The 26,125-nt window shown below is 59.0% G+C and overlaps 2 protein-coding genes and 1 non-coding gene across 8 annotated transcripts in view; 1 reads left to right on the top strand and 2 right to left on the bottom strand.

Moving 5' to 3' along the window:
* Positions 1–7,212: 7,212 nt before the first annotated feature.
* ANKRD9 (ankyrin repeat domain 9) lies at positions 7,213–10,155 on the top strand. 3 transcript variants are annotated; one of them, XM_009428495.5, is made up of 4 exons: positions 7,213–7,464; positions 8,147–8,352; positions 8,444–8,518; positions 9,055–10,155. In XM_009428495.5, the coding sequence occupies exon 4, from the start codon at positions 9,108–9,110 to the stop codon at positions 10,059–10,061; it is 954 nt and encodes a 317-aa protein (XP_009426770.1). In that variant the 5' UTR covers positions 7,213–7,464; positions 8,147–8,352; positions 8,444–8,518; positions 9,055–9,107; the 3' UTR covers positions 10,062–10,155. The 3 variants fall into 3 exon arrangements, with proteins under 3 accessions (XP_009426770.1, XP_009426771.1, XP_063649967.1); XM_009428496.5 differs by lacking the exon at positions 8,147–8,352; XM_063793897.1 differs by lacking the exon at positions 7,213–7,464 and having other exon boundaries at positions 7,780–8,352.
* A 5,055-nt stretch (positions 10,156–15,210) lies between these two features.
* Positions 15,211–15,314, bottom strand: LOC112205547 (U6 spliceosomal RNA). Its single transcript, XR_002939484.1, has one exon. It is a non-coding gene; the product is annotated as a U6 spliceosomal RNA (small nuclear RNA).
* A 1,502-nt stretch (positions 15,315–16,816) lies between these two features.
* Positions 16,817–26,125, bottom strand: part of TECPR2 (tectonin beta-propeller repeat containing 2) — a 134,283-nt gene continuing 124,974 nt past the window's right edge. For 2 of the 4 annotated variants that reach the window (XM_016926979.4, XM_016926980.4), the window contains exons 18-20: positions 20,018–20,159; positions 19,419–19,568; positions 16,817–19,035 (exon numbers count right to left, since the gene is read on the bottom strand). In XM_016926979.4, the coding sequence (XP_016782468.3) occupies positions 18,881–19,035; positions 19,419–19,568; positions 20,018–20,159 (447 nt within the window). In that variant the 3' untranslated portion in view covers positions 16,817–18,880. Of the gene's footprint in view, positions 19,036–19,418; positions 19,569–20,017; positions 20,160–20,275; positions 20,480–26,125 lie in introns of those variants that run through there. The other 2 variants (XM_016926982.4, XM_024348933.3) reach the window with 2 other exon arrangements.

Below are 26,125 nucleotides of genomic sequence, written 5' to 3'. Positions count from 1 at the left end.
GGCCGCGGCGCGGATGGCGGGACTGTGGCCATTTCACCCGGGGGGAGGTGGAGACCCTGGTGGGCGGGGGGCCCGCCGAGGCCGCGGGGCGAGGGGAGAGCGGAGTGGGCACTCAGCCCGCGAACCCCGCCCCCGGGGCCAGGGCGCTGGGCGTCCCCGCCCCCGCAGCCTGGTGCGCCCGGGTCGGGGGTCCCTCGCCCGGCTTCGGCGGAGGCTGCGGGTCGCAGTGACGTCCGCGGCCGCCAGGGGGCGGTGTCGGGCCGCGCTGGGCGCTGGGCGCTGGGGTCGGGCTCCGGGCTGCCGCCCGCTTTCCCCTGAGCGGATGGGGATACTGAGGCCCGGACCCAGCCGTCACGGGCCAGGGCCTCGCCTCTCCCCGAGGGCGGTCGGCAGGGTCCGACCAGGGAACACCTCCGCCCCTGCAAACTCTCTCCGACCATGGCGCAGTTCAGCGGTGCTCAGTCCCCAACCCATGTCCCGGCCCCTTCCCCGCCTCGGGCCCGGAAAGTGATCTTGCGGACGCAGGGACCCGGCGGGTCGGGCATGTGGGTAGAGGGCGCGCCCGCGCACTGGCCGCTGTCACCCTTGGGACTGCCCTGCACTGTGCGACCTGGGCCGGGCCAGGCCCTCCGGTCTCCGTTGCCCCTTCTGACTCACTGCTCTTCAAGCTGCAGCAAAGTCACAGCAGGCTTCGCCATGACCATGTCAGCCATACCCCTTCTGATGGTCACCTAGGTAGTTTCCAGCTTTTCCTTATTAAAGATGCAGCAGTGACTCTATCTCCCTAGTACTTGGTATGCACTTGTATTCTCTTCAAAGCTTTAATAATGAAATAGACATGAAATATAAGGCTGGGCGCGGTGACTCGCGCCTGTAATCCCAGCACTTTGGGAGGCCTAGGCGGGCGGATCACGAGGTCAGGAGATCGAGACCATCCTGGTTAACATGGTGAAACCCCGTCTCTACTAAAAATACAAAAAAAATTAGCCGGGCGTGGTGGCGGGCGCCTGTAGTCCCAGCTACTCGGGAGGCTGAGGCAGGAGAATGGCGTGACCCGGGGAGGCAGAGCTTCCAGCCTGGGCGACTCCGTCTCAAAAAAAAAAGAAAGAAAGAAAGAAAGAAAATACAAAATTCAGCTAAATTCTTTTTTTTTTTTTTTTTGAGATGGAGTCTCGTTCTGTCACCCAGGCTGGAGTGCAGTAGCGCCATCTCGGCTCACTGCAACCTCTGCCTCCCGGGTGCAGGTGATTCTCCTGCTTCAGCCTCCCGAGTAGCTGGGATTACAGGTGCCCACCACCATGCCTGGCTAATTTTTTTTTTGTATTTTTAGTAAAGACGGGGTTTCACCATGTTGGCCAGGCTGGTCTCAAACTCCTGACCTCAGGTGACCTGCCTGTCTCAGCCTACCGAAGTGCTGGGATTCCAGGTGTGAGCCACTGCCCCCGGCTGCTAAATTATTTTATGAAACATTAAAGAATTAGGTCAGTTGAGGTGGCTCACACCTGTAATTCCAGCACTTTGGGAGGTTGAGGCAGGAGGATCGCTTAAGCTCAGGAGTTCAAGACCAGCCTGAGCAACATAGCAAGACCTGGTGTCATGTCTACAAAAATAAAAATTAAAAAATTTATTTTTTGTGTGTGGTGGCCATGTGCCTATAGTCCCAGCTACCTGGGAGGCTGAGGTGAGAGGATCACTTGAGCCCAGGAGAGTGAGCCTGCAGTGAGCTATGATTGCACCACTGCACTCCAGCCTGGGCAACAGAGCAAGACCCTGTCTCAAAAAAAAAAAAAAAAAGCAAGAGAACAAAATCCACAGCAGTGAGCATTGTATTGTATATGTAACTTAGTACACAGGCAGGTATTCACCTGTGATAAGATGCCTACAGAAGGATCTGCCGGGCCCCCAAGCATGCGAGTTTTCCCTGCCGGTGGGGCAAGTGCCTGAGTCCTAACCCGGCCAGCACAGGCTTTCCCAGGCTACTCAGTTTTCACCAGGAGCCTGTACACGTGCTGATTCCTGGCAAAGCTGAATGTCTATCTCCACGTGTCTGTTGGCCAGCATGTGGATAACCTATGGTGCCCTCGCCCATCTTCCCCCGGGCCGATCTTCCAGCTATGTTGGGGGCTCCCTGCACACTTGAGACGCCACTCCTTGGCTGTACATGCTGGACCCTTCGGCTCCCAGGATGTCCCTTGTCTCCACTGGTTTTGTCCTGTCTTTGGTCTGTACTGGCATCCCAAAGCTAAGCCTTGAGAGACCAGCTGATGGGGCTGCAGACGCGGTGGGGCAGAGCCCAGCCTGCCACCGTAGGAGGGAGTAGTAGTGGCTCCTGGTGCAGGTGCCAGTCTTAAAGGCCAGGTGAGCTTTGGTCTGGTCTGGCCAGGCAGTGGAAGGACAGAACCTGCATGAGGTGGGGCAAGTGTTGGGACACCCCCAGGCTCTCACCCGGTCCTAGCCACTCCGCATGCTGGCCTTGCCAGTCTTGCCACATGAAACACCTTCCCTCTGACACCCAAAATCCACCTGACCCATGTCACAGATAAGTGACTGGTGCTCAGCCCAGTCCCACCACTGGTGGGTGGCTGATTAGGGGGGATCCAGCATGTCTGGTGCCAGCCCCTCCCTGAGGAAGCTGCCTGCCCTCCTGCCTGCACCTGTGGTGCCTTCCTGGCCGCGGCCACCTGTCCCATCCCAGTTGCGCAGATGGCAGGCTCCGCAGGCCTGGCTGGGTGGCAGGGGCTCAGGTCAGAGAGGATCTCAGTATAGTCAGCAAATGAAGCCCTCTCCTCCAGCCCCCTCCCCACCCTCCACCCCTTCCTATTCTCAGCAGATGGCCTTGAAAATAGAAGCCACCAGAGCAGATGTCTCCGAGCACCTTTACCTGTGCCCTCCTCTGTGTCTGTGCCCAACATGCTGCCCCCCCCAAGAAGAACTGCCCATGCCGCCAGCCCAGGGTACCCCTCACGTGTGGCAGGCCCCACTCCAGCCGGCCTCCTCCAGGTTATCAGCTGGCCTGCATCGTCAGTGTTTTTGCCCATCAGCGCACTGCACACATAATGGACACACAGGACACACAAATGCAGGCTGCAGCATGCTGCCCACGCACACGCATGCACACACAGCGTGCTGCCCATGATGCACAGATGTATGTGTGGGCCTACCCACGTGTCTGAGTGCACATACATGCATGTGCACGTGTGTTACCTCCACCGTTTCATTCTTTAAGCCTGCCCCTTCCTCTCCTGTCCTCACAGCTCTATCCCGCTCCCTGCTTGCTCCTGAACTCTCTCCAAACAGGTTTCTCCCCTAACCCCATGACATTCTGTAAAGGGCACTGTGACCTATGTGTTGCCACATCTGAATCTGTCCCAGCTGACCGCTCCCTTATTTTTGGGACACCTTGGCTTCGGGGAGCCCTGTGCCTTCTTGGCCCCAAGACCCTCTCCCACCTCCTTTCCTGGAAGCCCCGGCTGGGGCCTCGGGCCTCTCACCTCCCATCCCTGGTGCCTCACACTCCAAGCGCCCTCTTTATACTCATGCCCCCCATCTCCAGGGCCATGGACACCTCTTGGCTCTGCCATCTTCCAGGTGCTCAGCTTTCCCCTAATACCCGGGAGGCCTCCTAGATTCTCCTCTTCTGCTCACACCCTCACCTATAGGTCAGGGGCCTGGCAGGAGGCGGCACTTCTCTCCAGGGACCCCTGGTGCCCTCCGCCTGCTCCAGCACAGTTGGCTTCAGTGGCTGCGGCCTCTCAGTCTCCCTGCAGTGCATTCTCAACTAGAGTTGCGGAGAAAACCTAAGCCGGCCATACCACCCCTCCGAGGGCCCTTCCCACTCCCCAGCGTCCTCACACACTTTCCGGGGCCTCTGTGCTTGCAGCCCCAGCCTCCCCCTACTGCCTGTGGCTCCCTGCCTGGGCACACACAGACCCCTGCCCTGGTGGGACAAGCCCTCCCAGAGGAAGAGGAGTGTGCCTGGGTCAGGTCCCAGCAGGAGCATGATGGGGTCAAAGGTCAACTCCCATCCCAAGATGGCAAGACCCCCCTCCGCCCTCCACCTGGGGCTTCCTAGGTGTTTGGAAGTCATGCTCTGCCCATTCCCCTGCCCCAGCCACCCTCCCCGCAGCCCATCCTCCCTCCCTGAGGAACCTGCCCCTTCACAGCTGTTCACACGTCCCTGGGCAGCCTCTAGTGCAGCAGCGATGCCATGAAACCACCGTGGAGGGCACCATCAGCCTTGGCACTGCTGCCTTAGGAGGTGCAGCATGTCCACACTCGTGCCCACAGGGGACAGCTTTCATCAGAAGACACTGCAGCAGAGATGGCAGCTGCAACCCAAAGCAGGGGGTTCCCCTGGGGCTGGATCTAAAAGTGACCTCAGGAGAAAAAGGCAAGAGGCTGAGGTGAGGCAGTGCTGTGGAGCCCCATGGCAGGGAGTGTTACTATGTCTGCTGCCACTTGCACTTACAGTGGGAAAGACGCATGCGGACTCACACTGAGGCTGGCTGGGGAGGGAGGGGACAGGCACGCAGGGCTTCCGATCTCCCGTGTGTTGCTCCTTCAACTGGGTCCCGGGCTCCCAGGCATCATGATGCTCTTTGTATGTGTGTCTAAAATAATTCACTAGTGAAACCACTTCCCAACCCCTCCACTTGGGCCTCAGGGGAAAATCCAGGATCCTTGCCGGGCATTCCAGGCCCCATGGGACCTGGCCAGTCAGGTGGCCTCTGCAGCCTTTGTGTCACACTCCAGACCTTGGCCCCTGCTTTGCCCTCTGCCAGAAATGCCTCTTTCTGCCCATCTGGACTTTGTGGCTATGTCCATGTCCACAGGAAGCTTCTAGGCAGCAGAGAAACAGGGTCAGACTTGGCTTTTAGAAAAAGGTCTCTGGGGCAGGCAGATCACTTGAGGCCAAGAGTTCGAGACCAGCCTGGCCAACATGGCAAAACCCCGTCTCTACTAAAAATACAAAAACTAGCTGTGAGTGCTGGTGCATGCCTGTAATTGCAGCTACTTGGGAGGCTGCGGCATGACAATTGCTTGAACCTGGGAAGTGGAGGTTGCAGTGAGCTGAGATTGCGCCACTGCACTCCAGTCTGGGTGACAGAATGAGACTTTGTCTTGGGAAAAAAAAAAACCCTCTGGGATCCCCAGTGAGGAGGGCAGGTCAGGGCACGGGGGCAGGGAAGACATCAAGGGGTGGAGAGAGACCCGCCCTGAGGCCCAGTGCACAGCCTGGCATCCACTGGTGCCCTTTCACCCTCATTCCACCAGTAGCCATGGAGACGGCTGTATCTCAACTCCAGCCTTCGAAGAGGGCAAGAGAGCAGGGGAGCCTTGAGCCACAGACAGCCCACCTGGGCACCATCTCCCCAAGATGTCCCCCAGGGTCTGGGGCTCCCAAAGGCCGATTGTTGACTCCAGGACCTTCACTCACTTTGCTCTCCCCGCCATCGTACTCAGAGGCATCCAGAACTGGCAGATGGGAGAAGCCCTAGGGAGATAGGCCTAGATACAGGAGGAGACATGTGGAGCTGAGGCAAAGGCGGGTGCGGATGCCAGGCCCAGTGCCCTCTGTACCCCTACTCCTGCTGACAACCTGGCTGCTGTAAGCTTGGCAGTTGCCATGGACTCCCTGGGAGAGATGGCGTGGCCTGGAACGTCCCCCGCCCTGAGGTGGGGCAGGGCTGGTGGGGTCTGGTCATCCCCCTGGTGGGTCCATGCATGGCAGCCTGGGCAGGATACATGTGAGTGCCTACCTGCGCTGGGGTGGCCTGACCCTCTCTGGGCCTCACAGCTTTGTCTGCCTCATGGTACTGTCCACCTGGCCTCTCAGGACTGCTCTGTGGCGTGTGTGCTTAAGGGATTGAGCTCGTTGGGCTGGGGACAGGGGCCTGCCTAGGTCTGTTGAGAGGGCCCAGGTAAGACTTCCACCCAGACTGACTGGCTGGGGCACACAGAGAAGCCAGGACAGGGCTGATTGTGTGTGCAGGGGCGTGCCCTCTGGACGAGGCCCCTCCCACCGGGGCGAGGCAGAGGCCTTGCTTGGTTGGAGCGGAGTGGGGGAGTGGGAGGGTCTCCCTGGTGAGATAGTACTGGAAGGGCAGGGACAGCATTCTAGGGAAGGAACCAGAAAGAGCCCCTGCATGGAATGTGGGGATTTCACCATGAGACCCCGGCTGCCTGGCCTCTGAGAACGTGTGTGCGGGGATTCCAGGTGGCAGGTCGTGTCTGGGAGGATGGGTGGGGGGCTGAGCAGTCATTGCCCCTCTCCAGATCTGCGTCCACATCTGTAAAATGGGCCTAGAATTCCCAGCCGCTGGGGGCGAGTGAGGCCATAAATTAGTTGAGATGGACCCAGGCTCCTAAGCCCCCTAGGTCATGACCCCAAACCTTGGAACCCCCGACGGAGACGGTGGGGGTGGCCGAGGCCCAATCGAATCTATCCCGCCCAGATGTGGGAAGAACCGCAGGGCAAACCCCCGGCTTCCCTCCTGGCCGCTCCTCTCTTTGAGGCCACCTCTCTGAGCCCTGATTTCCTGGCGGGTGAACTGGGGATCATCGTGTCCACTGTGGCTGGTGGTCGTGAAACGAAGTGGAAACATGAGTGTTGAGGCCGAGATGGGCGCAGTGCGCGCTCCTAAACAGCTGTCCCCATCCGTCCGCCCCTCCCTCCCTTGCGCGGGTCAGCTGGAGCGGGGGCGCGCCAGGCACGACCCTGGCCGGGCAGAAGGCGGTGGAGCCCTTAGGGGTCGCGGCTCCTACCCCCGGCCCTCCCATGTGCAGATGGGGTAGCAGCCCGGAGGTTTTTCCCAAGGTCACGGAAGGTCAGAGAAAAGGGGAGCTGGACGCGACGAGGAAAGTCACGCACGGCGGAGGGCGGGCCACCTACGCGCGCGCCCGAGTTCGCAGAGCAGCGGCGCCCTCCCGGGCTGGGGCAGCTCGGAGCTCGGAGCCTTTCTTCGCCCGCAGCTCGGGTTCCGGGAGCCCCGCCCCCGCCCATCAACGCCCCGCCCCTTTCGCCACGGCCCCGCCCCTCCTCTCCGTTCTCCCCGCCGGCGCTCCCTCAAGTTTCTCCGAAGTTTTCCGCGGGTCCAGCGGTGCGCCCCGCCCGCCGGCCGGTGACGTAACAATGGTGCAGCGCGGCGGCCAATGGGTGGTGGCGGGGGCCGGCGGCGCGGGCCAATGGCGGCGGCGGACGGTCCCGCTGTCCTGCCTGGCCGGGGCCGCACTGCGCCGCCCGCCGCCCGCCGCCCGCCCGCCCGCCCGCCGCCGGCGACGGCACCGCCGCCCTGCGATCCGGCCGCGGCGGCTCAGAGCGCGGCTGCGGCGGGCGCGGGCGGCGGTGGCTCCCTCCCGTGCGTCCGTCGTGGGACCTTTGCCCGCTCGCCCGCGGGGGACAGCGCGCGCTCCGGTCCGCGGCAGGGGCGGGGACGCCCGGCCTGTGGCCCCGCGCCCCCCATGGTGAGTCCCCGTCCCCCGCGCCGCGCCCGCGGCCGCCGCCCCCTCCTCCTCCGGCACACGCGCACGCAGGTGCAGCCCTCGCTGCGCCGGCCACCTGCGCACGGACGCCCCGCTCGGCCCCGCGACCCTCCGCCGCCCGACGTCTGGCCGTGCAGGCCGGGAGGGGACGGGTAGGAGGTGGGGGGTGGCCCCGGGCGCGGCGCTGCCTTCGATGGCCCAACCCCCTTATTCACGAGCCGCGGCCGTGACTCTGCCCGGTGACGTGGGGAGGCCGAACTTTACGTAACCCGCCCGGCGCCCCACGCGTGCCGGCACAGGGCATATCTGGGGCCCGGAGGCCCAGGCTTGGGGAAGGGGCTCCAGTCACGGTGTTGCCCACGGGCCACAGCCTACCCGCACCGCGCCGCTCTCTTTAACTCAGTTACTGCCAGTGATAGTGACCCAGTCAGTGTGTGTGGACGCGGCCTGCCTTCTGTCCCAGGCCCCTTGTGACCAAGGGCTTACCCTTGAAAGAAGGCAGTAGGGAGGCTGGGACGGAGCCAGAGGTCAGACGCCTAGGCTCAGGTCGGGGCTGGGGACTCAGAGGGCAGGGTCAGGGCTCAAGCTCGATTGCCTGTGGGCTGGGGGTCCCCACCAATTCTGGAATGAGCCCAAACTGAGACGCAGGGGACCTGAGTTCTAGGCCTGGCTCTGCCGTGGCTTGCTGACCTTGGAGAATTGGAGAAGCTTGTGCCCTGCTGGAAAGTGGGATGGCAGTACCCGCTTCATCTAGTAGTCGGGGAGATCAAGAGAGGTATGGGACCTGAAGAGGATGGCAGACTGTGCAGTGCGGTGCACACCGGTCTCCAGGTTGTTTTCACCCTCCTGTCTCCTCCTAGGAGCTAACGTGTAAGCAAACATGTTTGGATAGAGGGCTGGTGCCACGCCCCAGGCTCACCCCGCCCGCACAGCCGTCGTCCACCCCTCCCCTTTCTTACAGATGAAGCTGAGGCTCGGCCAGGGACTGTGATATACCCACATCCCCGGAACTAGGTGATCGCGGTGCAGGAACCAGGTAGGTCTGAGTCTGGATCATGCCTCTGAACAGCCCAGGAAGAGGCTCCAGGGGCCTCCAAGTGGTCTGGGGTCGGAGGTCAGGGTCAGGGTTGCGCTTGGGCTGGAGAGTGGATTTGCCTCAGCTTGAGATGTGGGCCCAAGCTTTCTGATCCCCTCCCTGGCCTTTTCTTTATTTGGGGTCGTATGAACCTGGCTTAGGTGGGAACAGAAGCTCTTCCAGTGGGTCCCTGGGTTGGAGAGGGGAGGGGAGATTTGAGGGCATGGGCAGCAAGGGCATTTCCAGCAGAGGTGCCAGAGAGCAAGTCAGTTTCAAGGAGGGAGAACAGGTACAGCTAGATCAAGGATGGAGGCGGTGGTTCTGGGCGTCGGAGAGATGGAGCTCTGTAGGGTGACTGGAAGGGCCTGGCCGAGGCTGGAGGTAGGTACGAAGGCCTGGTGGGCCAGGACCAGAGGGGCTGTGTGAGGGGCAGAGGGGAGTCCCCGGGCCTCCCCAGTTTCCCCGCGCCTCACCGTGGCCTCTTCCTTTCCCCGCAGGTGTGCCTTCGCGGGATCCATGCCTTGAGGCCCAGGAACGCCCCGCCGACAGCATGCCGTGGGACGCGCGGCGGCCTGGGGGTGGCGCGGACGGCGGGCCCGAGGGCTCGGGCGCGGCGCGCTCGCGAGCGCAGAAGCAGTGCCGCAAGTCGTCGTTCGCCTTCTACCAGGCGGTGCGCGACCTGCTACCCGTGTGGCTGCTGGAGGATATGCGCGCCAGCGAGGCCTTCCACTGGGACGAGCGCGGGCGCGCCGCCGCCTACTCGCCCTCTGAGGCGCTGCTCTACGCGCTCGTGCACGACCACCAAGCGTACGCTCATTACCTGCTGGCCACGTTCCCGCGGCGCGCGCTCGCACCGCCCAGTGCCGGCTTCCGCTGCTGCGCGGCTCCCGGGCCGCACGTGGCGCTGGCAGTGCGCTACAACCGCGTGGGCATTCTGCGCCGCATCCTGCGCACCTTGCGCGACTTCCCGGCCGAGGAGCGGGCGCGCGTGCTGGACCGGCGTGGCTGCAGCCGCGTGGAGGGCGGTGGCACGTCGCTGCACGTGGCGTGTGAGCTGGCGCGCCCCGAGTGCCTCTTCCTGCTGCTGGGCCACGGCGCCTCGCCCGGTCTGCGCGACGGCGGCGGCCTCACGCCTCTCGAGCTGCTGCTGCGCCAGCTGGGCCGCGACGCCGGGGCCACTCCCTCCGCCGCCGGAGACCCCGCCTCAGCTCCAGGGGAGCCGCGCCAGCGCCGCCTGCTGCTGCTGGACCTCCTGGCGCTGTACACCCCGGTGGGTGCCGCCGGCTCGGCCCGCCAGGAGCTGCTGGGCGACCGGCCGCGCTGGCAGCGGCTGCTGGGTGAGGACAAGTTCCAGTGGCTGGCGGGCCTGGCGCCGCCCTCGCTCTTCGCGCGCGCTATGCAGGTGCTGGTCACCGCCATCTCTCCAGGCCGCTTCCCCGAGGCCCTGGACGAGCTGCCGCTGCCCCCATTCCTGCAGCCGTTGGACCTCACTGGCAAAGGCTAGGCCCGGAGCACCCTAGGCGCTGGATTTTGGGACAAAACTATTTTTCAGAGCGTTGTACCGGCACTTTATATATATTGATCTCTGTACGGCACAATCTCTGCCTCATCTGTCGCATGCACTGGGGGCTGGGCTTGGATGGTCAGGTGAGTTCCAAATGGCAGGTTTTCTGGGTGCAGCTGGGCTCGGGCCTTCAGCTCGCTGTCCAGCCCCTGAAAGGAGTGAGGACTAACCTCCCACCTTGATCTAGAGCCTCGGACAGGTGTGCGTCCCAGATGGGTGACAGCTGAGTGCCGCAGGAGCTGGGTAGGTGCAGGGGTGGGGACTGGCATGTCCAAGCAGCAGGACAGCGTATAAAAAGGCCTGGAAGCCAAGAGAACGAGCTCTGCAGCGTAGGGTTCTCACGGGAGGTCCTGTGCGGTCAGCCTTTTGCGCCCTGTGGACTCCGGGCCAGGGAGGGCACACAGGGCTGGCAGGCCCGCGGTGGCTGGTGTTGAGGCATGAACAAATTGCACCGGGTGTCCCCCACCCCACTCTGACCACCAGTTCCTCCTTGGATATCACTCCCCCTGACAGGCAGCCCACCCAGGCCTGGATTTGTCCCTGTCTCCCCCTTTTGCTTTTCCCCCATGACTAATGGGCACCAGGTCTTGCTGCTCCTGCTTCTCACCTCTGCAGTGGCAGCAGGCCCCTGGCCCCAGGTGCATGCCGGTCAGTGGGGTTGGATGTGCCTTCCTCCAGGCCTGCCCTCTATCCAAGCCCGGAGTGGGCTTGGTGGGCTCCCTGGTGGCCCCCAGTGGGTGCCAGGTGGTGCCCGGGGTTATTGAGGGGTGGTTGTATCACTGTAGGGACAGGCTTCTTGCCCCATCCTGGAGAGCTGTTTTCTTCAGGAAGGTTCTGGAGATGGAGACTTGTTCGTGAATTCACCACAACTCCAGGCTGAGAGGCTGGGTCTATGCTCTCAGAGCCGAGAGAGCAGGGAGGATAGCCAGGCTGCCCTGCCTGGGAATTCTGCTGGGCCGTGAAATTCAACTCGCACCAACGTGGGCAGGAGGGCCACAGTGTCCTGCCAGGAGCAGAGGGCTGAAGGTCTGCCGGAGGAAGAGCCACTATCCTGGCGGGGGGCACCTGCTGCCCACCCTGCCCCCAGCGTGCCTGGGGGGAGCACACCTGGGCATGGAGGAGTCCAGGGTGCTGGGCCACACGAGAGGTGGGGGAGAGGCCTGGACAGTAGGAAGATCTTGCCCAGGGTCCTGGATCTGCCACTCTGGGGGTGACCTTGGACAAACCTCTGCCTTGGCCCTCAGTCTCCCCATCAAGGTTTTTCCATTCAGGAGGTTTTGGGCCATCTTCAGCCACCCTACCAGCCCTGAAAAGGATGTGACTCCTGTTTCTGGGAAGTGTGTGGTGTGTTAGGTGGGCACACAGCCCTGGTTGTGGGGAGGGAAAGATGGAGAGACAGCACAGTGACAGAGCCCAGACTGCAGGCTGGAGTGAGGGCTCCACTTCCCCGCTGCTGTGTGTCCTGGACTAGTGCCTCTGAACCTTGGCACTTGGGGCAGTGGATATTAACCTCTTTCCAAGCCCAATTCTTGGGGCATCAGGGCCTCCGGTCCTCTGGGAGGTGGCAGGTCCTCAGATCGGAGATGCCATGGGACGGGGGAGGTGCCTCTCCTTTGGATGGTATGGAAGTGGAGACAGGAGTGGCCTGGCGCAGCTGCCGTGGTTCTTAGGGGCTGGGCCCGGGGAGCCCATGGGGCTTGTGCCTAGAAAGCCTGGGCTCCTCACTGGGGTCTAGACGTGCAGACTTCATGTCTCCCCAGCTCCAGCTCTGTTCTCTATAGGTCAGCCTCCACAATGCCAGAGGCCCAGGGCTAGCCCCCTCCACGTCCCTCCTAGATCTACAGCTGCCCCTTTGATGACAGCGCCATTGAGTCCCCTGGGCTGGGGGGTCATGCAGGGGTGAGGCAGCTGCCTGTCGCCGGTACTCATTGCCTGGCCAGGCAGGACACAGGCTGGCGGGCACTGAGAGTGGGCCCCACGAAATCCATTGTCAGGTTACCAGGATGAGGAACCCAGGCTGGTCGTGGAGTGCAGGGCGGGGCCTGCCGGAAGAATTATGGGCACTGCAGCAGGAGGGCAGCCTGGGCCATTAGCTCCTGATGTCATCGATTTGGGTGAGGGGACAGGGAAGTCAGAGGAAGCTGGCCAGTGGCTCTCACGTAGACTTACGGCAGCGGAGTGGTGCCTGATTCCTGGTACAGCTGCTCCCACTGAGTCTCCAGGGATCTGTGGTTCAGGACCCCCTGCAACCCCCTCCCAGACCCCTGTACTGGTGGGAGAAGAGGACCTAGAGGAAAGGTGCCGGGCAGATAAGCAGCCGAGGGCGGCCCTGGGTTTGGCTTATCAGTCTTCTGGGCCCTCCTGCCCCAGGAAGGGCAGCGAGGACCATGGTGTTGCCCCTGTCATCGTTATCGTCCTGGCCATGAGCTTGCAGGACTGGGAGGGCCGGAGTCAGCCAGGCAGACGGCAGCACAGCATTTGCCTGTTGGCAGGTGGCCTTGGTGGCTTCCCAAAGGCAATCGCTCCAGGCAGAACAAAACTCACTTTTTTGGGGGGTGAAGCACCTTGGTTCATTTGTTTAGTTCGTTAATTCCAGCAGTCTGTTTCTAAGGGAAACATGGCTGCGGCCGGTCCTGCCCCTCCACCCACACACCAGGTGCCCAGTGTTCCCAAGGGCCCCGAATCCCAACCTTATTCAGGCGTCAGCATCTCTGCACCCCAAATGCCTGTTAGGGAGGATAGTGAAGGCTGAGCCCTCCTGGGCTCATCAAAAGCCAGCAGTGAGAGACCACCCCCATCTCTCTGAGGTGACCTTGTAGGGCAGTCCGTGCTGTCTGGCTGGCCTGGGTGAGGTGGGCAGGGACCAAGGCCTGGCGCCTGGGCCTCGCTGGCCTTGCTCTGCGTGCTGACTTCATCCCGATAGTACCTTGATTTTCCTACTGTGACTTCCCCTTCTGTCGACTTCCTCACCAACTTTAAAATTCCATATTGAGAGCAGTTTCCTAAGTTACCTCAAATCCTATTCAGAAGAAGCTTCTTCCTGGAAGTTGGGAGGGCGGAAAACAAGTTTAGTCACAGAAGACTACTCCATGTTTGAGCTTCTGTTTCAAGGGAAGTGAGTAACTGCCGGAGGAGCCCTGCCCCTCTGCAGTGTGTGGTGTTGCCCTGATACTTTTCAGATTGAGGTGTTACTTACATGTAATAAAATGCACAGACTTAAGTGTATACTTTGATGAGTTCTGATGAATGTCTACATGTGTGTAATCACCACTGCAATCAAGATGGAAGGAAAGGCTGGGCGCGGTGGCTCACACCTGTAATCCCAGCACTTTGGGAGGCCAAGGTGGGTGGATCATGAGGTCAGGAGTTCAAGACCAGCCTGACCAACATGATGAAACCCCGTCTCTACTAAAAATAAAAAAATTAGCCAGGCGTGGTGGCAGGCACCTGTACTCCCAGCTACTCAGGAGGCTGAGGCAGGAGAATTGCTTGAACCCAGGAGGCGGAGGTTGCAGTGAGCCAAGATTGCACCATTGCACTCCAGCCTGGGCGACAGAGCAAGACTCTGTCTCAAAAAAAAAAAAAAAAAAGATGGAAAGACAGATTTCTATTGGTGATTCTTAAAAGTAATTTATTTATTTATGTATTTATTTATTTATTTGAGATGTAGTCTCGCTCTGTCATCCAGACTGGAGTGCAATGGTGTGGTCTCAGCTCACTGTAACTTCCGCCTCCCGGGTTCAAGCGATTCTCCTGCCTCAGCCTCTGGAATAGCTGGGATTACAGGCGCTCGCCACCACGCCCGGCTAATTTTTGTATTTGTAGTAGAGACTGGGTTTCAGCATGTTGGCCAGGCAGGTCTCGAACTCCTGACCTTGTGATCCGCCTGCCTCAGCCTCCCAAAGTGCTGGGGTTACAAGTGTGAGCCACTGCGCCTGGCTCTTGAAAGTAATTTCTTTCTGCTTATAAAATTCATGCTCACTGTAGAACACTGGGGATTGAGTAGAGAGGTCCGGCCACGATGCAGGGAAACACTGTCTCAAGCGCCCCACCGCCCCACGTGGTCCCCGGAGACAGGGCCCCTAAGCGCTCACATACAAGTAAAGGCGCTGACTGACTGCGTCATCTGCACACATACAAGCACTGCTAGCATTCTGGCATGTTTCTTTCAGGTTTTTTCTGTGCAGATATATATTACATTTTTTTCTGTGCATATTTATATATATATGAAACCAGATCAGTTACACAATTTATTTTTTTAACCTTACTGTAGTATAAGCATTTCCCCCATTGTACTTTGTAAATATGATTTTTAAGAAGTCATTGGTGTCTACTTTGTGATATTTGACTCAACCAGCCTTGATAACAAAGAGTAGTTAGAGACAACTGAATTTTTAAAATGTAAATCTGATTTATTTTTGGAATAAATAATACATTTACATGGCTGGAAATTCAAAGGATACAAAAAGGCATATACTCCAGGCAACCACTATGACCAGCTGCTGATCACAAGTAGAGAACTTGTTTCTTTTCACCCCTCTTGCTCCTCCCCGGAGTTATGAAAAATTTCAAACCTGCCAAAAGTTTGAAGTTTACAACAAATACCCTCCAACCTTTGGGTTGTCTCCCTCCCCCTTCTCTCCCTCTCTCCCTCTGATTTCTTACAGAACCACGCTTTCATGACCATGCCCGGGAACTTCACGCTGGCGCGGTGAGGTCCTGCGCCTCCGCTTCCTGCACACACGTGCTTCTTAATAGCTGCAGGCTATTTCATGAGAGGAATTTGCTCACGTTAACATGGCTGTTCCCAAATGCCAGGCTGTTTTAAGTGTTTCCTAATTATAAACAGGCTGTGCTGTTTCCCTTGACCTAGGACTTGTTCTTGAGGACAGAAGTGGAGGTGGCGAGATGCAAAGCCTACGTACGGACCGGCTTCCCCAGTAGGGCGGCGCCAATGGGCGGCTCCCAAGCTGCTCCCGTCTCACCTCTGCTTCCGGGGTGCTGGGGGTTTGGGCCAGTGTTCCTTCTGCTTTTGTGAAGGGCCCTTACACTCGACTCGAAGTGCTCCTCCTATTGGTTTTTAATAAATATATTTATGGAAAGCTTTATGAATTTGCGAGTCATCCTTGTGCAGGGGCCATGCTAATCTCTGTATCGTTGCAATTTTTGTATACATGCTGCTGAAGGGCGCACTCCTCTTATTGTTGTATAAGTTTTTAAGGTAAATATTCAACATCAATTCCCATTTGTTGCAATTATTTCCCTTCTTTGAGGTTTTTAATTTGCAGCATTTTTACATTTATTTCCTTCTATTTATTTATTTTTGAGAAACAAGGTCTTGCTCTGTCGCCGAGGCTGGAGTGCAGTGGTGTGATCATAGTTCATTGCAGCCTCAAACTCCTGGGCTCAAGTAATCCTCCTGCCTTGGCCTCCCAAGTAGCTGGGACTATAACTGCACATCACTGTGCCCAGCAGCATTTCTATATTTTGGAGAAATCAAATCTATGTACTTATTTTCCTCTGTAGCTTGTCCTATCACTTTTGAGTTTAGAAAGCCTTTGCCATCCAGAAATCAGACAGTTTTCCCACTGGTTTTAGATTCTTTAATCCATTTAATATTATTTTGCCCAGAGAATGAAGCAGTGGCCACATTAGTTGTGACACCCCCCATGCCCCGCCCCCGCCGCTCCTTAAGTGCATCTGAGATACCCTCTCCATTCTGCTCCCTCCCTGTGGGCCTTGCTAGGCTGCTGCCTGGCCCTCCGAGGGTCTGGGCCATGCCATTCAATAGAGTGGCCCCTGCTGGGGCTCCACCTGTCATCACTTAGCAGTTCTCACCCGTTTCTTCTTCCCAGGAGTGACGGGACAGTGAGGAGGCATCAAACAGCACAGGTCTGCAGTTCTACAGAGCTGGCTTCCAGTCCCAGTGCTGTGTGACCTTGAGCAAGTTACCTAACCTCTCTGAGTCTCAAGGGGCTAATGAGACTTCACCTTGCAGGGCTCTGGTGAGAAGCACATTGGGCACAGTCATGGGCATTTGTGGGTACTAACATTATTCCTCCCTGCCTGCCCCAACAAAACAATCCCAGTGGGGATTTGAACTGAAATCAAGCTACACCTATAAATTCCTTTGGAAAGAATGAGGTCTTTCCATAATGTGTGTAGTCCTCCATCCAGGAATGTGGAACATATCTTCCTTTATTAAAGTTTCCTTTTATGCCTTCTGGAAAGCTTTGCCGCTCTTCACACGGCCTGAGGTTTCTTGCTGAGGTCATTTCCTGGCACATGGTGTGTCTGTCCTGCTGCTGTGCTGGGCGTCATCTTTTGCGTGTGCTGGTTTCCAGCAGGGCACTTCTGCGATATGGTTTCGTTTGCTGGCTGAAGATACAGAACCAGGGGCTCGAACCCCTCCAACGCCTGCTCACACACAGCTCCATGAGGAGGCAGCCCTGGACCTCACCCCACAGTGTCCTCCTCAGAGGCTACCATGGGGTGCAGCCAGCTCTGGAGTGGCCATTCCCCCATAACAGCCACTTGGGCAAACCAGTGTGTATTTCAACACCAGCCAGGCCAAGACAGGTCTGCTGACGCACTCTCCCTGTGGTGGGGCTGGGCTGGCAGGTTCTCCCTTGCACTGCCCTCGTGAGTGTCAGCTGAGGGCACTTCTCACAGCTCAGGCACCACACTCGGCCAGGTTTGGAAAAAGTCTAGTTTATTGCACTGACTCAAAGCACAACTAAAAATTAAAACCAGAAAGAAAACTGTACAAAGCATGAAGCTACAAGTTTAAAAGCATCACCTAGACGCGGGTTTAATTGCACTACAGTCCCATGGGTGAGGAGAGCTTTGCCATCCGTGAGGCGCCGGGCAAGGCACAACAGACACAGAGAGATGCAGCCCGGCCTGGGGCTGCCTCTACTGCCACCAACTTTTACAAAAGGTTCTAGAAAAGGGAAGTGTGAAGTCAGATCTGGGATTTCGGCATCTTGACCTCATTTGGACATGGAAAACCTCCACCTATGTGGCTGGCTGGGTCCTGTCAGAGAACATATTTTATCACCCTCCACCTGCGGCCTGGGGGCTCCCTGACACCAAGGCCTGGGCCTGGGCCAGAGGCAGGCTAAAAAAAGCAGCCAGCCTGGTGTCCTGTCCTGAAGCTGCCTCCGGGAGGGGGCGGGATGTGTGGCAGGGCGGCCTAGCCCTCACACGCAGATGCCAGTGGGCGGGGTGGGCACTGCCCATTGTCTGAAGGGGCCACAGCAGCCGTCCATAGAGGCACTGGTTTCAACCTGTCGAGTGTCAACCCATACCCTGCAGAAGGCATGGGCTGCCACTCAGAGCCAGCCCACAGGTCCCGTGACCGCCCTGCCAGTCAAGTCTGTGCGGGGATGCCTGCCCCTCTGAGGCTGCAGGCGAGGACAGTGCAGGCTCAGGACAAACCCGGGAAGGAACAAAGGCCTTCCACTGTTTTCGGAAAACACATATCTCTTCTAAATTTGTAAGATTTGATTTGAAATGAGGTATTTTATGCAGATTTGTAATACAACAAAAAAGGCAATAATTAGTAGACTCGTCCTCTGAGGATGCATCTGGTTTTAGGATGTCCGCCAGCAGCATTAGTTAAATACCATTCCAAAGACATTTCTAAGGGAGCGACCCTTGCTCAGCTCCCCCACGCCCCATGCACCCTCCTGTGCCGTCCCTACCTGGGACACACGTGCACACATCCAGGTTCCATTTGCACCCATCAGGCTTTACTGTTTCAGCTGAAGTGTGCTCTCCAGGAGGCGGGCAGCCTGCGCCGTGTGTGGGCAGTGAGGTGTGGTGTGGTGTGGTGAGATGTGGCGAGGTACGGTACGGTGCGGTGCGGTGCGGTGCGGTGTGGGGTGTGGTGTGTTGTGTGGTGCGGTGCGGTGTGGTGTGGTGAGGTGCAGTGCGGTGTGGGGTGTGGTGTATTGTGTGGTGCGGTGTGGTGAGGTGAGGTGCGGTGCGGTGTGGTGTGGTGAGGTGTGCTGTGCTGTGGTGTGGTGAGGTGTGGGGTGTGTTGTGTGGTGAGGTGTGCTGTGGTGTGGTGAGGTGTGGTGAGGTATGGTGCAGTGCGGTGTGCTGTGCTGTGGTGAGGTGTACTGTGGTGTGGTGAGGTGAGGTGTGTTGTGGTGTGCATGTGCGTGGGTTCTCTCCTGGCATGGCCAGTGCTCTCCTCTCAAGCCCGGCCTCGGCTTGCTGGCCAGAGCGTCTGGCGTGGAATGTGCTCTGCAGCTTTGTCTCTGGGGGGACACCCCCCTATGATGGGACAAAGCCATCACCGAGCACATCCCGCGCTGCAGAGAGCTGACCTTTGGCTCCATCTGGCCCTGGGGCTACTAATGTGGAAGGAGGCCCTGGGCCAAACCAGCTGCCCGGCTACCCTTGGTTCTGGGAGGCCTCCGGAGACCACTCCCACCAACAAAAGCTGGAGCTATCTGTGGATGAGACCAGGACGGCAGCACGTGGGTAATCGGAGTGCATGCAGCCGGGCGGTCGCCACTGTCCTGAGCTAGGAGGCGCCACTGCTGCAGCAATCACGCCAGCCACGGGTGGAGGCTGTGGGTTCTGGAACGAGACAGAAACCAACATAGATGAAAGTAAGTGTGCGGGTCCAACCTGGCCAGAGGTGTCTGGACACGTGTGGAGGCAGCACGTCCACCAGGGAGTGACTCCGAAGCCACTGTGCCCACCACAGACGCCGGGCCCCTCCGCGTGACTCTGCCAGGGCTCCTTCAGATGACCTCCCACTCGTCCTCCAGGTCCTCAGGGTGGGGCATGGCGGCCTGGCTGCTCTTCTGGGTGCCGTGCGAGTGGCTGAACGTCTTCCTCAGCCGTTGGAGGAGGTAGCCGGGCGGGCCCACAGCCCACAGCTCATCTGACGCAGTCACTGCAGGGACAAGAGCCAATCACATACTTGTCAATCACACAGCCTGTGGGGTGGCCACAGATGGAGCTGGGAGCTTGGGCACAGGTCTGGGCTTGCCACATTCTAGGTGGGGGACACTGGACAAGCCACCATCTCCATGTGAACTTCGTACCCTCAGCTGTAAGTGGATGTCAACAGCACCTTGTCCTTGCCCAGGAGACTCTGGCAGAGCCCAGGTGTCCAGCCCCTTCCCTCCCTGGAACACACTCCTGGCTTTGCCCTCAGTTCTTGCTTTGAGAGATTGGAGCCCAGTGGGGTCGGCTTCTTTGAGAGCCCCCCGACATGGTCCACAGGAGCCCTGGGAACCCCAAGGGGCCTTAAGCCCACTGGCCCCAGGCACCTGCCTGTGAAACACGACACGCTGCCGGGAATTTTCTTCCAGTAGTCCCCGGCGGGGTTCTTGTCTGTGACGCCGTACCGCCGGGCGAGGTCTCCGTTTGGACAGCGGGCCCACACGGTCCTGGTGCTCAGCGCCAGCTGGCAGGCCTGCAACCCTGTGGGCAGACAGGGTCCCTCCTGAGCCCCTGCCATGGACGGGATGGGCCGCTGCTTCCCGAGCCCACTCTTGTGACGCTGCACACCTCCACCAGGGTCCCTGCGGGGACGGAGTGCCCATGATGGACTGGGCTTGGGGCAGGAGCCGAGGGAAAGGACGCCCAGTTGGCAGGGCCAGCAAAGCCACCGAAAGCCAGAAGTCAAAGGACAGAAGGGCCTGGGCAGTGTGCAAACTGCCCTCCCACAAAAGCACCAGCAGGACGGCCTGGGTTCCCCTAACAAGGAACATGACGGGAGGCTTGTCCCCTGGCCCAGGAAGCAGCGGCGACAGCACAGCCCCAGCACAAAGGCTGCCTCACAGACAGCAGCCTGGAGGGAGCGCCCAGCAGCCCCCAGTGATGGTAGCCCCGGCTGGCCGGCACCACAGGCCCTGTCTGCAGGCTCCTACCTGGCACATGCTCCCAGGCGGTCCCCACAGGCATCTCCTCGGTGATCCCGGTCCGCACGTGCACGTTCCACCTGCTGTCAAGCACCCACAGCATCTGGTCGTTGGGGCTGGAATGGACGCTGACCAAGCTGACCCCGGCGGGCTGGAAGCGGGAAGGGACTTTCAGGGAAGGCAGGAGTTGGGTGACAAGAGAAAGGACAGGAGACTTCCGGAACTGGGGACATGTTAGTGGCAGCATGCAGCAGCCAGTGTGGGCCCCGCAGGAGGCAGAGAGGCCACGTCCTGCCCCTGGTGCCAGTCTCACGGGGGAGATGGTCACTTGTCTCCAGAATGTCAGGTGGGCCAGACTGAGGGACAGCCCAGCAGATACCAGCATGGACTCCAGCAGGCGGCCAAGAAGGGCAGGGATGGCCCAGGTGAACAGAGAGTGGAGGAATGAGACGAGAGGTGCGGCGGACCTGGCTGTGAAGGACCATGGTGGGCACTGTGAGAAACAAAAACGCCAGCCCAGGAGCCCCCGCCACCTGCCTGTGCTGCTCTCACCATCCTGGCTCAGCTGAGGCCCCTCTCCTCTAGGCACAGCTGTCCTCCTGAATGTGCTGCCGGGCAGGCAACATCTGCGTTGACCAGGCCGCGGCACAAGACTGCCGCCCTGCCCTGGTCCTTGGGCAGCCTCTGTCCATGCTCAGCATCTCCAGTCCTTTGTCTGCTCTTCACAGGACAGGAGGAAGTCCCTCCAGTGTCCTGTTTGCTGTCTACCGGCAACTCCAGTTTGCCTCAGGGCTGCCCACCCCTCAGTTGAACCAGGCCTCCGTGCCCGAGAGCACAGCACTGTCTGGAGGATCTGGGCCTCTGGTCACCAGCAGTGCTGGTGGGTGACCCGAGCCCCGAGGGGCTGGCTGTCCCCCACTGCCTGGCACTGCCTGCTTTTCTGGAACCCACAGTCTTCCCTGCTACATCTGTGGTCTTGGGTCCCTGCCCTCCTGGTCGGCCTCCATGGGACCGAGTGGGCCACCCAGTGGAAACTGGCAGATCCCTCGCTGCCGCCACACATCTCCTGCTCCTTGCTTTGTGCTCAGGGCTGCCGTGAATACAATCACACTGGATGCCCTGTGCCACACTCTGGCCGCACAGTGCTCCTGTCATAGTGCCCGTGTCACACACTTGCCGGGGCCACTCTCAGGGCCGTCAGGCAGTGGGACCTCCCTCCACCTGCACCTCCCCGATCGAGGTGCCCTCTCCAGGCTGCCCGCATCCTCACCCGCCGGCTGCTCTGGGCAGGGGCCCCTAACTGTGGGCTGATGAACACATGTATGAAATGCCTCCCGTGGGCACCAAGTCTCACACCTCAGCCCCAGGGCCAGTCCCAGTGGATCAGGACATGGAGGATGGAGAGACAGAGCAGCAAGGAGGACGGGGCGGTGGCCGCTCTTGTTGGCACATCACCACCAGTCACCACCGCCTGAGCCAGTGTTTGCCTTTGCTGCTGCTAGGTCCTCTAAGGACCAACCGGTCTTCCCAGACATGGCAGGCTTCTTCCCCAGCCGCCCGCCCTCCCCACCCAGCCCTGCTTTGCAGAGTGATCACAGGCCTCTCCCCTCCCTTCCCTGGAGTCCCTGCATCCCCCTGGAATGGGGGCTTAGCCTAGAACAGTGCTTCCCCAAATCTGCGCCTCTGAATCCCAGGTCCATGGAATGGAAATAGGTGTGATGTATAGAAAGGGGGTTCCATAGCCAAACAAGTTAAGCTAAGCTCAGAGGGAAGGTGGTGAATAGAAATCCCAAACACATCCAGACTTGGTTGCAGCTCCACAGCTAAAACACTGACAGGCACAGGGCCACCCCCTCCCTCCTGCCCCCACCTGATTCTGGCTGTCAGAAAGTTCTCTTTTAAAAAAATTTTTTTAAGACAGGGTCTCGCTCTGTCACCCAGGCTGGAGTGCCCTGGCACAATCCCGGCTCACTGCAACCTCCATCTCCCTGGCTCAAGTGATCCTCCCACCTCAGCTTCCCAAGAATCTGGGACTACAGGTGCACACCACCACAACCACACCAGGCTAATTTCTGTATTTTGTTGTAGACACTGGGTTTCACCATGTTGCCCAGGCTGGTCTTGAACTCCTGGGTTCAAGTGAGCCATTCCCCTTGGCCTCCCAAAGTGCTGAGATTACAGGCGTGAGCCACCGTGCCTGCAAAGTTCTCTCTTGTGTGAGCTCACTCAGGGTGCCGCTGGAGTGACTGCAGGTCTCAGCCTGCCAGTGAGGTGAATGAGCTAGTTTAGTTTTTTTTTTTTTTTTTTTTTTTGAGACGGAGTTTCGCTCTTGTTACCCAGGCTGGAGTGCAATGGTGTGATCTTGGCTCACCGCAACCTCCGCCTCCCAGGTTCAAGCAATTCTCCTGCCTCAGCCTCCCGAGTAGCTGAGATTACAGGCATGCACCACCACGCCAGGCTAATTTTGTATTTTTAGTAGTGACGGGGTTTCTCCATGTTGAGGCTGCTCTCGAACTCCTGACCTCAGGTGATCTGCCCACCTCGGCCTCCCAAAAGTGCTGGGATTACAGGCGTGAGCCACCGCACCCGGCCGAGCTAGTTTTTTTTTGAGTCTCACTGTGTCTGGAGTGCAGTGGCGTGATCTTGGCTCACTGCAACCTCTCCTTCCGGTTTCAAGGGATTCTCCTGCCTCAGCCTCCCAAGTAGCTGGGATTACGGGTGCCCACCTCCAAGCCCAGCTAATTTTTGTATTTTTAGTAGACACGGGGTTTCACCATGTTGGCCAGGCTGATCTAGAACTCCTGACCTCCAGCGATCTGCCTGCCTCGGCTTCCCAAGGTGCTGGGATTACAGGTGTGAGCCACTGCGCCCAGCCATGAGTGAGCTATTTTAAGAGACACAGAGAGAACAGAGTCCTAGAGTCCTAGCGAGGGGCTCCCTTCGCTGCTCCCTCAGCCCTTTGGTCGCTCACTCCACACATTCGCCCAAGTTACAGGCACAGGCTCTGGAAGCCTTCGTGAGTGGGCTGGATGGGGCTCTTAGCACCAGAGCAGGCAATTGGACGTAAGCACCAGGCTAGGTTCAGATATGGGAGGCACCACCAGGAAATAAAATGAGCAACTGGCAGTGGGTGGTCAGGTGAGGAGGTGGCATTAGGGTTGATGCCCAGAGGACACAGGGCCGCTGAGGGGAGAGAGGGAAGGGTTGGATGGCAGATGCCAGAAGGCTGGGCACCACCCTGGACAGCGGTCCCAGCTTAAAGCAGAGCGGCACTGGAAGCCCGAGCCACTTTCCACGCAGAACCCCAGATGCACCGGTGAGATCCGAGGGATCCGAGGGAGCCGCGCCTGTGCTGCAGGGTCACCGCAGCCCCTGCCCCTGTCACAGCAGGGAGGCTGGGGCGGGGCGGCCAGCAGGGCTGTGGGATGCAATCCAGGAGGGCAGGGGTGCCAGGACCGAGTCCCAGGGACCACCTGGAGCGCACTCAGGCAGGTCCCCACCGCTGGCTGTGCTGGGATCAGATGTTTGGGATTTCTATTCACCACCTTCCCTCTGAGCTTAGCTTAACTTGTTTGGCTATGGAACCCCCTTTCCATACATCACATCCATTTCCATTCCATGGACCTGGGGTTCAGAGGTGCAGATTTGGGGAAGCGCTGCTCTAGGCTAAGCCCCCATTCCAGGGGATGCAGGGGCTCCAGGGAAGGGAGGGGAGAGGCCTGCTAGCTGAGGCCGAGGCTGAGGCCACCAGGCTGTGTGGAGGAGAGGCTCCCGCCAGGCTCCCGCCTTCCCCACTCAGAAGGCCGCGTGGAGGAGACAGAAAAGCGGCCCAGGCCTCGCCATTCAGCCCGCTGGCCACGGCCCCGACGTGGTGGAGCAGAGCCAGGACTCCCCCACACACTGCCCGTAGTCCTGGTCCAGAGCTGAGACGCGCTGTGGTTTGAAGCAGCTAGCTTTTGAATAGTAAGTCAAGGACAACGGGAATGATGGAGAGAGGAGGAGACGACTGTGCTTCAGGGGAAGGGCAAGAACAGCAAGGACCAAAGTGGAGTCTCTGAGGGGTCTCCAGATAGAGAAAGATGGGCGCTGGAAGCAGCACGGTGGCAGGCGGAGAAGTGCTCGTGAGCGGGCAGAGGACGGCTACCCCGCATCCCTTTCCTCTTCTCTCCATCACCTCGCAACGTCTCTGGAACATAAAACTTCCCTGTCTCCCTTGGCTCTCTCGCTTCCGGGCTCTGCCCCCTGACGTGAGCCTCCGCCCATTAACAGCCTTTACTAGAAGCCGCTAGAACAGAACATGGTGGGAAGAGCAAGCGGGGCCCAGCCTCACCCTGGCCTTGCCAGTCGTCCCTTCCGGACACACACGCCCCCTCACGCGTTGCTCACCTGGCACGCTGCTGCCCACCCTTCACAACCCCACTCACGCTGCCTGCCAGGCCTCTGGGAAGGGCCCCTGTGCTGCCTGGGAGCTCCCTGCAGGAGGAGGCCACGTCTGCCCAGCTCCAGCCCAGCCCGATGCTGAGGAGGTGCATGGAGGATGGACCCTGGCCACCTGCTTCCCTCAGAAACATTCTGCGTCCCCAGCCCCTCACCCACTTTTATCCAATAAAAAGAAACTCTATTTTGTATTACTGGAGGAAAATATACATTTGAAAACTACACAAATCCTAAGTGCACAGCATGACAGAGCTTCCCAATTTGAGCGCACCTGTGTGACCAGTGGCTGGCCCAAGAAGGAGAAGGAGAGCCCCGGCCCTGGCTGCTGCCACACTCCTGACACCAGGGCCTGGGCTGTCTGGGTCTGACTTTACACGACGGAAGCTCATGGCATAGTGGCTTCTCTCCGAAAGGAGGACTGGCACTCCCTGGCAGGGCCCTCACTCTAGGTGGGAGGCCAGCCTGCAGACAGCCCAGGAGGGCTTCAGGAAGGGGTAGGGATGGAGGCCAGGTCTCAGAGGGTGGGAGAGCACAGTCTGACGAAAAGCACATGGGGACACCAGTAAATGCTCTTTAAAAGAGGAAGAGGAAGTCACTCTGGACACATCTTTCCGGGTTTATCATCTTGCCTCATGCCTTTACCCAGTATTTCCCAGACTGGGTTCCATGGTACACCATACCACCCCTACCACTGGCAGGGCTCATGTGGCCCAAGGCCTCGCACCAGCTGTCTCCTGGACACCTCTAATTGGAGGCATGTGATCATTTGTTCGACAAATGAGCACCCACACATGCTGGGTTTTGGGGAAACCTCAACTGCAAACAAAACACTTGTTTCTGCCCACCCAGAGCTGCCATCCTACTGGGGAGGGTGGGGCACAACCCGGACAAACCAATGCCATACTGCGTAACAGAGAGAAGGGCCAGAGGGACACCCTGACTCTGCCCGGAGTGGAGGGGCAGTGATCCTGCCAACACCTAGGGAAGGTACCCAGCAGCCCCAGCAAGTGTAGAACTGAGGGTAGCTCAGGGTTGCAGCAAGGAGGCTGGGAGGCTGCAGCCCAGTGGTGAGGCCAGAGTGGCTGCTAGGGCTGATGGCAGGCTTCAGGCTGAGGGAAGAAGTATGATTTCATTCTGAGTGACGTGGGAAGCTGCCAGAAGGGTGTGAAAAGAGGAAAGGGCTGGGCATGGTGTCTCACACCTGTAATGCCAGCACTTTGGAAGACCAAGGAGGGAGGACTGCTTGAGCCAAGGAGTTTGAGACGAGCCTGGGCAACAGCAAGACCTTGTCTCTACCAAAATTTAAAAAATTATCTGGGCATGGTGGCATGTGCCTATAGTCCCAGCTACTTAGGAATCTCAGGCAGGAGGATTACTTGAGCACAGGAGTTTGAGGCTGCAGTAAGCCATATTCGTGCCATTGCACTCTAGCTTGGGCAACAGAGCAAGACCCTCTGTAATAATAAACAAAATAAAAGTAAAAAAAGAGGAGAGATGTGGGCTGAGCGCGGTGGCTCACACCTGTAATCCCAGCACTTTGGGAGGCCCAGGCGTGCGGATCATCTGAGGTCAGGAGTTTGAGACCAGCCTGACCAATATGATGAAACCCCATCTCTACTAAAAGTACAAAATTAATCGGGCATGGTGGCATGCGCCTGTAATTCCAGCAACTTGGGAGGC

Source organism: Pan troglodytes, chromosome 15, assembly GCF_028858775.2.
Source record: "Pan troglodytes isolate AG18354 chromosome 15, NHGRI_mPanTro3-v2.0_pri, whole genome shotgun sequence".
Classification (NCBI taxonomy): domain Eukaryota; kingdom Metazoa; phylum Chordata; class Mammalia; order Primates; family Hominidae; genus Pan; species Pan troglodytes.
The sequence above is the reverse complement of the archived record's forward strand: the minus strand, read 5'-3'. Positions and strand labels throughout refer to the sequence as shown.

Bases quoted from the DNA above. Each gene is read 5' to 3' on its own strand.
- ANKRD9 (XM_009428496.5), top strand. From the start codon at position 9,108: ATGCCGTGGGACGCGCGGCGGCCTGGGGGTGGCGCGGACGGCGGGCCC.